The sequence below is a fragment of the Lampris incognitus genome, chromosome 2 (assembly GCF_029633865.1).
Source record: "Lampris incognitus isolate fLamInc1 chromosome 2, fLamInc1.hap2, whole genome shotgun sequence".
Classification (NCBI taxonomy): domain Eukaryota; kingdom Metazoa; phylum Chordata; class Actinopteri; order Lampriformes; family Lampridae; genus Lampris; species Lampris incognitus.
Window position 1 is genome coordinate 144,476,331 of NC_079212.1, and position 14,573 is coordinate 144,490,903.

Consider the following 14,573-nt stretch of genomic DNA (forward strand, 5'->3'; position numbering starts at 1 on the left):
CATTTAGTATACTCATATTTCTTCTAATCTGCAACAATTCAATTTCCCCTTGTTTCTTTTGAGTTTTATCCATTTGACTGTTTGCAAACAACCAAATGATACATAATAATAATCATCATCATCATCTCATCATCAGCCGCTTCTCCGGGGACAGGTCGTGGCGGCAGCAAGCCAAGTAGGGTACTCCAGATGTCCCTCTCCCCAGCAACGCCCTCCAGCTCCTCCTGGGGGATCCCAAGCTGTTCCTAGGCTAGACTGGATATGTAGTCCCACCAGCGAGTTCTGGGTCTACCCTGGGGTCTCCCCCCCAGTGGGACATGCCTGGAAAACCTCCGAACGAAGGCACCTAGGAGGCATCCTAATCAGATGTGTGAACCACCTCAACTGACTCCTTTCGACGTGAAGGAGCAGGGGCTCTACTCCGAGCTCCCTCCAGATGTCCGAGCTCCTCACCCTATCTCTAAGGCTGAGCCCAGACACCCTACGGAGGAAACGCCTTTCAGCCGCTTGTATTCGCGATCTCACCCTTGTGGTCACTACCCAAAGCTCATGACCATAGGTGAGGGTAGGAACGAAGACTGACTGATAAATTGAGAGCTTTGCCTTTTGGCTCAGCTCCCTCTTCACCACAACAGTCTGGTACAATGTCCGCATTACTGCTGATGCTGCACCAATCCGCCTGGCAATCTCCCGCTCCATCCTACCTTCACTCATGAACAAGACCCTGAGATACTTAAACTCCTTCACTTGAGGCAGCGCCTCACCCCATCCCGCAGGGAGCAATCCAACATTTTCCGGTAGAGAACCATGGCCTCAGACTTGGAGGTGCTGACCCTCATCCCAGCCATTTCGCACTCAGCTGCAAACTGTCCCAGTGCCCGCTGGAGGTTGTGTTCTGATGAAGCCAACAAAACCACATCATCGGCAAAAAGCAGAGATGCAATTCTGAGGTTCCCAAAACGGACACACTCCTCACCTCGGCTGTACCTTGAGATCCTGTCCATGAATATCACAAACAGAATCGGAGACGAGGGACAACCTTGGTGGAGTCTGACACCCACCGAAAATGTGTTTGACTTTATGCCAAGAATGCGGACACAGCTCTCACTTTGGTTATACAAGGACCGGATGGCTTGTAGCAACTCCCAAGTACCCCATACTCCCACAGTACCCCCCCCCCCCAGAGTGGCCTGGGGTACACAGTCGTAAGCCTTCTCCAAGTCCACAAAACACATGTGGACTGGCTGGTCAAACTCCCATGTCTCCATCAGCACTTCCGTAAGGGTAAAGAGTTGGTCCGTTGTTCCACAGCCAGGACGGAATCCGCATTGTTCCTCCTGGATCCGAGGTTCGACAATCAGTCAGAGCCTCCTTTCCAGCACCCTAGAGTAGACCTTCCCAGGGAGGCTGAGCAGTGTGATGCCCCGATAATTGGAGCACACCCTCCGGCCCCTTTTTTAAAAATGGGAACCACCACCCCAGTCTGCCACTACACAGGTACTGTCCCCAACCTCCATGCGACACTGAAGAAGCATGTCAGACAAGACAGCCCAACAATGTCCAGAGCCTTCAGCATCTCAGGGCGAATCTCATCCACACCCGGCGCCTTGCCATTGCCGATCTTCTTAACTACCTCAGAGACCTCTGCCAAGGATATGAGTGGGGCTTCCCCTGAGTCTTTAGACTACCTCCTCCACTGAGGACCTGTTAGCTGGTTTCAGAAGCTTCGCAAAGTGTTCTTTCCACTGCCCGACAACATTCCCAGTCCGGGTCAGCAGTTCCCCTCCCCGGCTGAACACAACCTGACTCAAGCCCTGCTTCCCTTTCCTGAGTTGCCGGATGGTTTGCCAGAACTTCTTTGGGGCCAATCAAAAGTCCTCCTCCATAGCCTTGCCGGACTCCTCCCACACCTGAGCTTTTGCTTCCGCAAGTGCTGAAGCCGCAGACATTCTGGCCTCCTGGTATCTGTCTGCTGCTCCAGCACACCCCTGGGCCAACCAAGTCCGAAAGGCCTCCTTCTTCAGCCTGACAGCTTCCCTTCACCATTTTTTTTTTTATTTCTGAATGTCGCACCTCTCCCTTCCCCATTGGAGGTTGTGCATGTGATGTGCATGACAAGGAAGTAAATGGTATGTCCTTTCCTGAGTAGCTTTATTAACAGCTGATGATTTCTTATGGCATGAAACAGGTTTGTACTGTCTCATAAAGAATTTACTTGACTCATTGTATTTTATATATATATATCAGTGCACTCAACAGAGGCGGCTGATGAGTGCACTGAGCATGAAACAGGCTTGTTCTGCCATTTAACAGCTTTGAGCAATAAAATATATCTTTGCTCCTGAATTGTTGAGCTCTTTTTTCTACAACGAAGGTTTCATTGCCACATCCTGTGGACATATATATATATATAAATATATGTATGCTTATATCCAGGTCCCACAGCTGGAGATGTGCCTGCTTTAAAAGGTGCTTTGTTCCCTCTGCCGTTCAATTCTAAACTCACTGAACCTCTAAACTCATGTATTAATGTATTGTTTTGTTGTCTCCCTGTCCTCTATGTACGTTTTGTGGTACGTATAGTATGTGTACACGTATGTCCACATCCATCTACCTCAGGCGTGTATGTAAGTAACTTGCTAACATCTATTTCAGCATCTCTGATATATTCTCTGCACCATTACACTTTATCACCTCTTATTTCGCCTGTATATAGTCAATACTTGTATATATATCTGGAGATTGTTGTGTTGTAATTCTACGTTAAGTACACTGAGAGAGCCACAAAACCGGAATCAAATTTCATGTAGTGCAAACCTACATGGCCAATAAACATGATTCCGATGTACTGTATGTGAGGCTGTGTACAAAAGGTGAAAACAAATCTCCTCCTGTAGTACATTAAAAGTATCTATCCATTTTCATATTGAGCGGTAAAGAAAAACCAATCACAACTGGTCACTGGAGACGCATGTTGACACCAGGTGTGAACGGAATCCGTCTCAGACACAACCTGGAGATATCTGGATATAAGCAGAAAGTTCTGAACAGGGCCAAAGTTTGGAAGGGAGAAACTGAACCAAGCCACTACCCCAACTGTCCCGGCATCAACGCCTAGCAGAGCCTTCTGAGCCAGCTCTCCCTCTGTGTCTCAGTACAGGCAAACACAATGAGCTCTTCCCACTGTGCTTTACAACACAACACCACCAAGCACGCAGCCGCATTGATTCTCGGCAACAAGACAGCACAAAACTTTCACTTTTCAAACAACTCAAGACACCCAGAAGGCCAGGCCCAAGCCTGTGCAGATAAGCACCAGGCTAGCACAGGAACTCACCCGAATTGGAGTCAGGAAAGGACAGGTAGCAGATGCTGGTTTTCTGAAGGGAAAAGACAATGTATAATTACTCCACTCTTGACACTCAAACACAGACAAACACTGAACAGACATCAACCAAAAACAGCAGGACAGGGACTACAAAGATCTAATAAAACAGCAACCAGCAAACACCAAAGAAACAGCATCCCACTCGGTTCTAAAATATATGGTTGTGTGCAAGTTTGATCCTCGGTCTAATAAATATCCTGTTGCAAAATGTTTAACGCCACCTTAAATAAGAAGATGGAAAGACCCTCTTACCCCTCAAGAGGGCTATTCATGTCAAAGTCAAAAAATAATGTTTTAATCTGAGATAACCCAGTGAATCAATGGCAAAAAGCATTGGTGACAAAAAACATGCAGATGGATGAACTCACCTCTTTCTCCGACAGCTTGGAATGATGGGGATAAATAACCTGCAAGACAGGAACAGTCTCACCACAGAGCTGCGGGTTTTCAACGTCATCACAAGACATGATCTAAGTTTGTTTGTTTTTTTTTACTTTTGTGTCACGTCAAGGAACAGAATTTCATCTGCCCTTATGCAAGAAAAGGAAAAAGGCATTCAGATAAAGCAGCCAACGCAAGTATAATATGAAAATCTTAACTTATATATCTTTTATGCTCTGTCTCCATACATCCATCCATTATCCAAACCGCTTATCCTGCTCTCAAGGTTGTAGGGATGCTGGAGCCTATCCCAGCAGTCATTGGGCGGCAGGCGGTGAGACACCCTGGACAGGCTGCCAGTCCATCACAGGGCCTAACAAAATCTCACACACACCATCAAACCCTCTCCCACGCACTACCAAACTGAGTTTGATAGCATATGTGAGAGCTTAATAGTGAGTGTGAGAGAGTCTGACAGTATATGTGAGAGAGTTTGATAGTGTGTGAGAGGGTTTGATAGTGTGTGAGAGAGGGTTTGATAGTGTGTGATAGGGAGTTTGATAGTGCGTGAGAGAGGGTTTGATAGTGCATGTGAGATGTTTGATAGTGTGACAGTTTGATAGTGTGTGAGAGAGGGTTTGATAGTGTGTGAGAGGGTTTGATAGTGCGTGTGAGACGGTTTGACAGTTCGTGAGAGACGGTTTGATAGTGCGTGAGAGAGGGTTTGATAGTGCGTGTGAGACGGTTTGACAGTTCGTGAGAGACGGTTTGATAGTTCGTGAGAGGGTTTGATAGTGCGTGAGGGGGTTTGATAGTGCGTGAGAGAGGGTTTGACAGTTTGTGACAGGGTTTGATAGTGCGTGAGAGGGTTTGATAGTGCGTGAGAGGGTTTGATAGTGCGTGAGGGGGTTTGATAGTGCGTGAGAGAGGGTTTGATAGTGCGTGTGAGACGGTTTGACAGTGCGTGAGAGAGGGCCCGACAGTTCGTGACAGGGTTTGATAGTGCGTGAGAGAGGGCCCGACAGTTCGTGACAGGGTTTGATAGTGCGTGAGAGAGGGTTTGATAGTGCGTGAGACGGGTTGGACAGTTCGTGACAGGGTTTGATAGTGCGTGAGAGGGTTTGATAGTGCGTGTGAGAGAGCCTGTTCGTATCTATTGTTTGTTGCGTCCTGCAGACACACCTTGGCTAAACATAAAGACATCACACACCGTGCTGGGAAGAGCTTCACTTAAACACCCAGACGACGTTGGAATCTTAACGGTTGTCTGCTGGCTCACAACACTGGTATGATAACTGGAAGTTATGTGTACTGGTTTACAATGTTGGAAACCTAACCCAAGTATGCACCGATTAGTCCGTGAGGCTCCGGCGTCAGGAAATAGTCGGGACCCGACCTCACCGCTATCAAAACACCGCTCATCTCCCCCGTGTTTCCCCTCACCTCCACCGCCTGTCCCAGCTCCAGGTCGAAGCCGACGACGCAGATGCAGTGCAGCCAGGCGGAGAAGCGGTCCCAGGGCAGCAGGATCGGCTCCTCCGACTCTTCTTCTCCTCCGGGCCCGGCCGGCAGCGTCATCTCCTCGGCCGGGGAGACGCTGCTGGCGTCCTGGTCGTCCAGGTCCTCTGGTTCCTCGACCTGCTCCCCGAGCTCCTCGGGGCCCTGCAAAGCCATATTGACAGACGCTCCCCGCCCCCCTCTCCGAAGGACTCTGAACCGTCTGTCTCAAGACGCTTCTATTCCGGCCGATGTTCACTGAACAACACCAACTGATCCGCGGCGCAAACGCTGGTAGGCACTTAGCATATTAGCCTAGCACTAGCGGGTCGTCTCACGTACGTACGGAAAGTAAAACGTGACGTAAACACGCAAAGGGCGTTCTACTCGGGGCGCGTTCAAGATGTCGGAGTTTGAAACGTTGCGTCAGTGTACAAAACGGTGCAAAACAAACTGATGTCAGTCTCAAACAAACGACAGCTCAGACTTAATCCACAGAAACTCGTCTGTGAGTGTGACTCGCTTCATTACGTACCCTTTTCTTCCTCGTTCCATCCCACTGACATGGTAGAGCTTCGCCATCGCTTCTCTTCTAACGACTTTTCATCAATACGCTTTTAATAACAGATTCATTTCCGTTTCCGGTCAGAGATACAACCCAATTGGATTTTTTCTGTCTTCGCTTTTTTATGGCATGTATGTATTTTTCCATATTTTTATATAGTATTTGTAAATTAGCATAAGTTGATTGTATAATAGTAGGTTATAACAGTTACTGAATTAGTAGCATATGTGTTGTAGTACGCATATGTGTTGTATGGAATAGAAGAATAGAATACCCTTTATGTGCAATAACAGATTCATTTCCGTTTCCGGTCAGAGATACAACCCAATTGGATTTTTTCTGTCTTTGCTTTTTTATGGCATGTATGTATTTTTCCATATTTTTATATAGTATTTGTAAATTGGTATAAGTTGATGGTCTAATAGTAGGTTATAACAGTTACTGAATTAGTAGCATATGTGTTGTATGGAATAGAAGAATAAAATACCCTTTATGTGCCATTTGTACATAAAGAAACTCATTCTCTGCATTTAACCCGTCCTATTGTCGATGAGCAGGGGGCAGCTGCAGCGCCCGGGGACCAACTCCAGTTCTTCTTTCCACTGCCTTGCTCAGGGGCCCAGACAGGAGTATTAACCCTAACATCCATTATCCAAACTGCTTATTCTGCTCTCAGGGTCGTGGGGATGCCTCAAACTGCCTACCACAAATGGAGTTAATTCCCTTTGGCAAAATAAACTTATACTATTCTATTTTATTCTATTCTTCACGAAAAGCTGACGTTTTCTTAAATGGCTCCCATCACTAAGTCGAAGTTAGTTGGGAGGTGGGTGGTAAGTCTCCCTGCTGTCAAATCTTCTAATTGCCCCAGTGCTGAGGAGCAGCAAACTGCAGCCTCCTCTACCGTAGGTGCATAATATGTGAGTTGAGGGAGCAGATGGATTGGGGGGGGGGGTTACACACCCCATGTTGGGACAAACGACATGAATCCCCTTCATTATCGAATAAGCTTTTAGCACTGTGGTTGAAGAGTGGTATGCAGGGGTCAGTTTGGGGGTGGGGTATATAAACAAACTTGAATGAATATTGTAATAAGATGAAATCTTAACACAGTCAAAGGTGCAATGACAGTAGAATAGATAGAAAGTGATGGTGTGTTATATTATTATTAAAAGAGAACCATAAGACCTGGTGAACTTCTGAATACACTTGTTGGAAGGAAATCTGTCATGGCTGAGAAGATTTTTGATGCGGCCCCACCAGGAGGGGTGTCCCCACCACACCTCACTCACTGGCTATGTGCAATCTTTTTTTTATCACACTTTATCTAGTTTATACCTATTGGCCACATTGATGAAGTATATGGGGCGGGGGATGAGGGGGTTGGAGACGCGAGATGCTAGTTAAACCTCATCTGTTTGCTGTGCACCCACTTCTCTCTCAGGACACTAACCAAACAGCAAACTATTTGCTTACAGTGAAAGGTTGTTTTGAGAGCACATCTGACCAACGGTAGCCTGGCCAACATTTCTCCTAATGCAGACCCTTCCTGTCCTCGCTGTAGACGTCGACCAGCAGATCACACACACACACACACACACATGTTCTGGTCACGCCCTCGCCTTCACACATGTTGGGCCGGTATTTTTAACGCCTACAGCGAGATGTTTCAGAAAGACATTCCTGCTAACCCCATATCTGCCCTCTGTGGTTTTGCTCCTTGCTTGCTGGACGTCTCATTGCTCTCTCATGGAAGCAACCAAGCACCACCTAGTTTTTGCAGAGGGGTTAAGGACATTATGCATTTTTGAAAGTTGAGAAAATCAGACACACCCATCAAGGCTCTACACAGACGTCTGTGAGGATTTGGAGCCCCGTTTTCTGTTACAAGAGCTTACAAATCCCACTCCATAAGGAAGATTAGAGCGAGACGGAGGCGACGGGGAGCTCCCATATATGTGCAATCTGTGTACTAACCTATGTGTATGGATTAGGCATGATGCATTTATGGCTCTGCAGTTGGAACTACAACTATATATCCATAATCGTTCATATATGTGCATAAAAACGTATTGTGAAAATCAGTAAAAATTGTTAAAGAGAAACTCTTTTGCTTCATTGCCAGTAGAGACGGCGGTGGCGCCACCTCCTCAGTCGCACGCCGCCGTGGTCGCCCTGTTCGGTGGGGGACGAACCACCCGCGGACACCAAGCTGAGACGTGTTGCCGGTACAAAGACTCTGACCGAGTCCCCTCCTGCGCCGCTGAGCTAGGATAAGACATGGACGTGTGGGGTCAAACCCAGGCTGCCTGCTGGATCGCGGTGACAGCTGGTCCCCTCGACCCCCCTCGGCAAGACGAGGCCGGGCGCAGGGCTCTGAGATTAGGAGAAGAGCGAAACAAAAAAAGTACAACAGAATAAACCCCACCTGAAGACTGATCATTTCTGGCTCCCTTGTCTTTCTGAACTGGTTAGTCAAGAGTTGTCGGGGGGGGGGGGACCTCTGACCTTTGACCTCTGTTTTGCTGTCTGTACCTGTACAAGGAGTGAACGTGCCTCCACTCTACCCCCTGGAATATTTGCAGAGCTGAACACAGACGATAAAGGGGTTGTGTAATCTGCCCCACTCCACAAACACAGGGCGGAGAGACGCGGAGAGACAGGAGGAGACGGAGGAGGAGGAGAAAGACGCAGTCTGGCTAAATCCCCCAGTCCTTGTCTTCTCCTTGGCTCTGGTATATTAGGAAGGGATTTATAATCAGTCCCGATAGGCCTCATCCCACACCGCACACTGGCGTCGGTGCTAAATAAAACTAACCAGCCAGCGAGATATCTCAGCCATTTCGGGGTCAACGAAGCGCGAAGAGACGGGGGCGGGAGGATTTTCGGACGCGTGTTTTTGAACGGCGTGTTGACGTTAGCAAACACGTTTAAAATGTGAAGACGGCCAACAGGCCCGATCGACCGGGGGGCATTTCAAACGGAGCGCCGATATGTTGTGGTTAAGGGCAACACGGGTGCGTGATGTCCCGAAGCTACAGCTTTAATAGGCGTAGTTCAGAAGGGCAAGCCAACAACTTTGCAGGGGAACACGCACACACACACACACACACACACACACACACACACACACACACACACACACACACAAAGCACAAACCCCAGACAGCATCCGGATGTGGGCCACTTCAGGCAGTGATGCAGCACTGGTGGCCTTCTTCTGGTCCTGACAAAACGGATGTGAAGTGGCCCACGTGTATAACAGCAAATATGGCCCAAATATGCCACATCACATGTGGGCCCTTTGTGGTAAAGATGCGTTGCTCTGGGCAACATGTGATCTGGATGTGACCCTGAAGTGGCCCGTGTGGTAAATGGTGAATATGGCCCCAATATCCCAACACAAAGATGGCCACCTTTGAGAAACGTGGACCATGCGGCACTGCTATGGCTTGGTTCTGGCCCAGATCTGGCAAACAGGAGCGGACCGCCCAAGTGCCATCATTCCACGCGGTATGTGGGCCGGATGAAAGAAAGATGAAAGTGTCGGGTTTGGGGCGGGTCCGGGCCACAGCAATTTTGCTATCTGGGACACCTGCTTTTTGTTATTATGTGGATGGAGCACATGTTTTTTTGTTACATGACATGACATGACATTACATGACATTAATTACATGACATTTCATTATAGTCATTTAGCCGATGCTTTTATCCAAAGCAACTTACAATAAGAGCATCATTTAACATAGGAGATCAGGAGAACTACTAGTCATCAGAGGTCATAAGTGCATCTAAACAAGCATCTAAGAGCAAAACCAGTGCTAAAGTAAAAGCACAAGAAAGAGATTTTTTTGTTTTTCTAATGAGTGAATACAATAAGTGCTAAGAACAAGTAACAGGGTAGTAGTTCTTGAAGAGGTGAGTTTTCACCCTGTGCTGAAAGATGGGCAGCGACTCCGCTGTCCTGACATCAGTGGGGAGTTCAGTCCACCACTGTGGGACCAGGACAGAACCGAGCCGTGACCGGGTCGATCGGCAGCAGGGGCCTCTGAGCGACGGGGCAACCAGGCGTCCCGGGGCGGCAGAGCGAAGTGGTCGGGCGGGGGTGTAGGGCTTGACCATGGCCTGGAGGTAGGAAGGAGCCTTTCACTGCCCTGTAGGCTAGCACCAGAGTCTTAAACCTGATGCGAGCAGCTCCTGGGAGCCAGTGTAGGGACATGAGAAGGGGAGCTGTGTGGGAGAACTTAGGGCAGTTGAACATCAGACGAGCTGCAGCTTTCTGAACAAGCTCCAGAGGTCTGATGGCCGACGCCGGGGCGCCAGCAAGGAGGGAGTTGCCGTAGTCCAGCCGGGAGATGACCAGAGCCTGGATGAGCACCTGTGCCGTCTCGTCGGTGAGGACTGGGCGAATCCTCCTGATGTTATAGAGGAGAAACCTTGTGTTGCCAAATTGGTTTAATAAACAACTGAACTGAACATTTTGTGCCTGCCTACCAGTTTGCCTGACCGTGTTATTGGTCACCGAGGTAGCATTGATTTGGAATGAAGTTGGTTCAACGTGAAAAAAAGAAGCTTTAATGTAGTAATGCAGTTTGCCATGTTTCCACAGCTTAGCTTGCTGCAGTTGCTCTGGGGGGTAGTGAGGCCTCATTTCATGGAGAGTAACGGGTAGCTGAGCTCACTAAGCTTTCCAGGTAGCTTGCTCAGCAATGGGTTAATGTGCATGGGTGTATGTGCCGGTGCTTACTGCCTTTCGTATGGGGCCCGCCTCCCGTTACAGCATCTGCCACGGCATCACACTTGTGTGTGCTGTGTAATATTGTGTATAATGTGTGTATTCTGCATCTATAACTCGCGTCTGTGTTCTTATGCTGCGGTGACATTTGAATTTCCTCTTGGGGGGGTTCAGGAGCTTCTGAGGAAAGCAGATTACGTGTGTGTGTGTGTGTGTGAATTAATTAATTGTAAAGCGCATTGAGTGGCTGTTGCAGCTAGAAAAGCGCTATATAAAATGCAGCTTGATTGATTGATTGATTGGGGGGGTTGAGATCAATTTTATCTTATACTATACATATACTGCTAACATACAAATACTAACATACTGTAGCGAATACTATACCAATATAAATTACCAACACGTATACGCCATACTCCGAAATTATACTAATTTATTGATACTATATAAAAATGTAAAAAAATAATAAAAAAAACCCCACGACGACGGCATGTACGCGGCAGCGCCCCCTATCGGTGGCGCGGTGTATTTTCTCCTTCACAGTATGGCGGCTGGGGCTCGCGGAGGAGGAGGAGGACAACTTCTTTCAAATTCCTTCCAGAACACACCGGGAAGGCGATAACCGGAGCTCGAAGCCGCGCCGGAGGAGCACGGATCCGGCCGAGACAGCGACGAACGTCGGCGTGCGCCGCGGCTGGTTACCGGGGACACTTCCTCGGGAGGTAGTCGGGAGCTCGGCGTTTGACGCGTGTTTGCGCGGAGCCGCAGCCGAAGGCAACTCGTCCCGTTTTCCGCGTCCGCGTCCGACGGCTCAGCTAGCGAGTTAGCCGGCTAAGCTAGCTCACCTTTCATGCTAACATCCACCGTAGGCTAAAAGCTCGTTAGCTAAACGCCGGGCTAGTCGCGTTCTCCTCGGCGGGGGGAGGAGGGAGCGTTTCGCCCGCGGTTGGTAAGCGAACTGATTTGAAAAGAAAAAAAGACGACGAGAAACATTTCGGGACCCGGGTGACAAGTTTGTTAGCCTAGCATAGCATAGCCTAGCATAGCGGCGAGATACGGCTAACCCCCGCCGACGTCAGATGTCGCCGCTGCGCTCTCCTGTGGCGTGAGCTAGCCGATTAGCGTCGTTTGGTTACCCAGCAAGGTCTGTTTGGGTCCGCACGTTTTAGGTGCGTTTCGGGGTACCCCCCACCCCCCCCACCCCAAGTTTTCCCAGTTTAGAGCGGCGGCGGTGGCGGAAACGCGCCGGTGTGGTTTTTGATGTCCGGTTGGCGCACGGCTGAGCGGCGTCGGCGGCTCGGAGGTGCGCCCTGAAGGGAGTGGTAGGTCCGGCGGCAAGGTCACCCAGGGAGCCATCTCGCTGTGACATGACGGATAGGTGAAGCACGTTACGGGGGGACAACGTTAGGGAACGCCGACCCCGCGGTTAGCCAAACCGGGCCGGCGTGTCACATTTCCAGGGTGTGTGTGTGTCTGTGTGTGACCGCGGTAGCTTTGCGCGTCCAGAGTCTCGTCTCGTCGCAGGCCCGTCCTCGCCGAGATCGCCCATAAAGTTGTGATTGGTCGACCGGCTTAGGTGATTTCTTTCGGGGGGGGCTGAACCCGGACGCGAACCCGATGGGCTAAACGCGAGGTCGCAGTAATCGATTCCTCCCCCTCCCTCGCTCCAACGGTGTCGGGCAGTATTTTGATGGACGTGGGGGTCTGTTGGCCAGGCTGTGAAGCGCAACGCCCGGGTCGCGGATGTCCTGACAGATGCCGCCATGGTATGTACGTAATTCAGCGTCGTTATGTAGCTCGGGCGGAGGGTCGCTTGAGCGGAGTGTCCTCTTTTTAACTACCCGTCGGATTGTCTGTAGAAAAGACCGGAAGCGTTGCGTGGGGATTTATACACAGAATTGAAACGTGCTGCGGCTCTGCGGGGGGGGGGCTGCCCGGGCTGGGAGATGTGCATCAGCTAAGTGGTCACACGTGTACGCGCCCGACCGGTCCTTCCGAACAATACGGGCCAGTCCCGTTGAGATTATCGAACCGAGGTGGGGGGGTGGGGGTTATTATAGAAAGCCCCGTCACTCTGGATCGAGAAAGCCTGTCGTTCGTGTCTGGTTGGAGTGACACTCTCAAACCGTCATCAATGCCCTCTGCGCTGGCCGTGTTCGCATGCCGACCCAACTCGCACCCGTTCCAGGAGCGCCATGTTTACCTGGACGAGCCGGTCAAGATCGGCCGGTCGGTGGCGCGGTGCCGCCCGGCCCAGAACAACGCCACCTTCGACTGCAAGGTCCTGTCCCGCAACCACGCGCTGGTCTGGTTCGACCACAAGACGGGCAAGGTGAGACGACATCTACTCGCTTTTTTTGTTGCCCCCTGTAAGTGTGTTCCGTTTGGGTCAACGTGACCCGTTTGAAATCCCAACTACTAAGCGTAAACGGTGTTCATGTTGGTGTTAAGTGAGGTGGCGCAGCGGTTAGCGCGGTCGCCTCACAGCAAGAAGGTCCTGGGTTCGAGCCCCGGGGTAGTCCAACCTTAGGGGTCGTCCCGGGTCACCCTCTGTATGGAGTTTGCATGTTCTCCCTGTGTCTGCATGGGTTTCCTCCAGGGGCTCCGGTTTCCTCCCACAGTCCAAAGACATGCAGGTCAGGAGGACCGGCCCTACTAAACTGCCCCTAGGTATGAATGTGTTGGCCCTGTGTGATGGCCTGATGGCCTGTCCAGGGTGTCTCCCCACCTGCTGCCCAAAGATGGTCTGGGATAGGCTCCAGCATCCCCGCAACCCTGACAGCAGGATAAGCGGTTCAGGTAATGGAAGGATGGATATAGGGTATTTTTTAGATAAATATGACAAATGTGCCGCTATAAAATCCAAAGGTGGCTTGGGTCAGTATGACCGGTGAACAATACATCCATCGCTGATTAGTGCCATTGCTAATTAACAGAACATGAGGATCAATTGTACGTGATATCGATTATATTAACATAGTAATTGCTCGCATGTACAAAAATAGCATATTTAAGGATCCAGCTGAGGCTCGTCACGTTGAAGTGTTCGGTACTGATGTCAAGTATAAAATCAAACCAAAACTTAACCACCTCCTCGAACATCCCAGACCTCATTTTGTGCAGAATGTTCGGCAAATGGGTTGTCATTATCGTTAAATTGGGCAACGAAATCACTACCGTGGTGTGTTAGTATCAGAATTATATAATACCATTAAAAGACGATGAACAATTGTATTGAATCATTACCCAGTCCTACTCCAAGCCTTCAGTGTTCCAGATGTGTTGGGACAGAACTGATCGTCTCCTCATTTGTTCAGGCCTTGTCAGGTACACAGTAGATCAGCAGACGTTAATTGCTACTGGGTTTCAGAGGAATAAAACAGGAAAACTCGGCCTGTTAATTTAATTTTTTTTTTTGAGAGTCATTATGTGGTGTCCACACTAGAAAATCTTCTCCCACACAAAATTGGATTGTGCGCTGGTACCTCTTACAAACTAAAGGTATAACTTAAACTAGGCTACTATCCACTGTCCAGTTGCATCTATAAAGTAAATATTCTGTTGTCCAATATTATCAGTGCCATAGACAACACTCTCCTGTTTTTTCTTTTGTTTATTTGAATCAGATTGTGTGACATAGCCACATGCGTAAAGACGGCAGCATGGAGAACTTGGTCTGGCTGAAGGTTTGTGAAGGAGGCTGTGAGACCGGTAGTAGACGAATGAAATCTCAGCCTGTCACTGTTGTCATGTGTGTCATCTCTCTGGCATCAGCAGGGCTCTGGGCTAACTCAGCCGGCTGCAGGAGAACGGGTTCAACAGGCTCCTGAAGAGAGGAGGAGGAGGAGGGTGGGGTGGGGGTGGGGGGGAATATAGGGATTCTCAGGATTACCCAGCTCCTGGTATTCAGGGACTTCTAAATTGTGTGTGTGTGTGTGTGTGTGTGTGTGGCATAAGCTATTTATAATTATACTAAATGAAACGTCATCCTTTCTGCTAAGGAGACA

General features: G+C 49.3%; 1 protein-coding gene across 1 annotated transcript in view; it reads right to left on the minus strand.

Annotated features, from left to right (window-relative positions):
* dennd6aa (DENN/MADD domain containing 6Aa) overlaps nt 1-5,542 on the minus strand; it is a 28,207-nt gene extending 22,665 nt beyond the window's left edge. Inside the window, exons 1-3 of the mRNA XM_056274178.1 lie at nt 5,213-5,542; nt 3,757-3,795; nt 3,338-3,380 (exon numbers count right to left, since the gene is read on the minus strand). Of these exons, the coding sequence (XP_056130153.1) occupies nt 3,338-3,380; nt 3,757-3,795; nt 5,213-5,443 (313 nt within the window). The 5' untranslated portion in view covers nt 5,444-5,542. The remainder of the gene's footprint in view (nt 1-3,337; nt 3,381-3,756; nt 3,796-5,212) is intronic.
* Nucleotides 5,543-14,573: the final 9,031 nt, after the last annotated feature.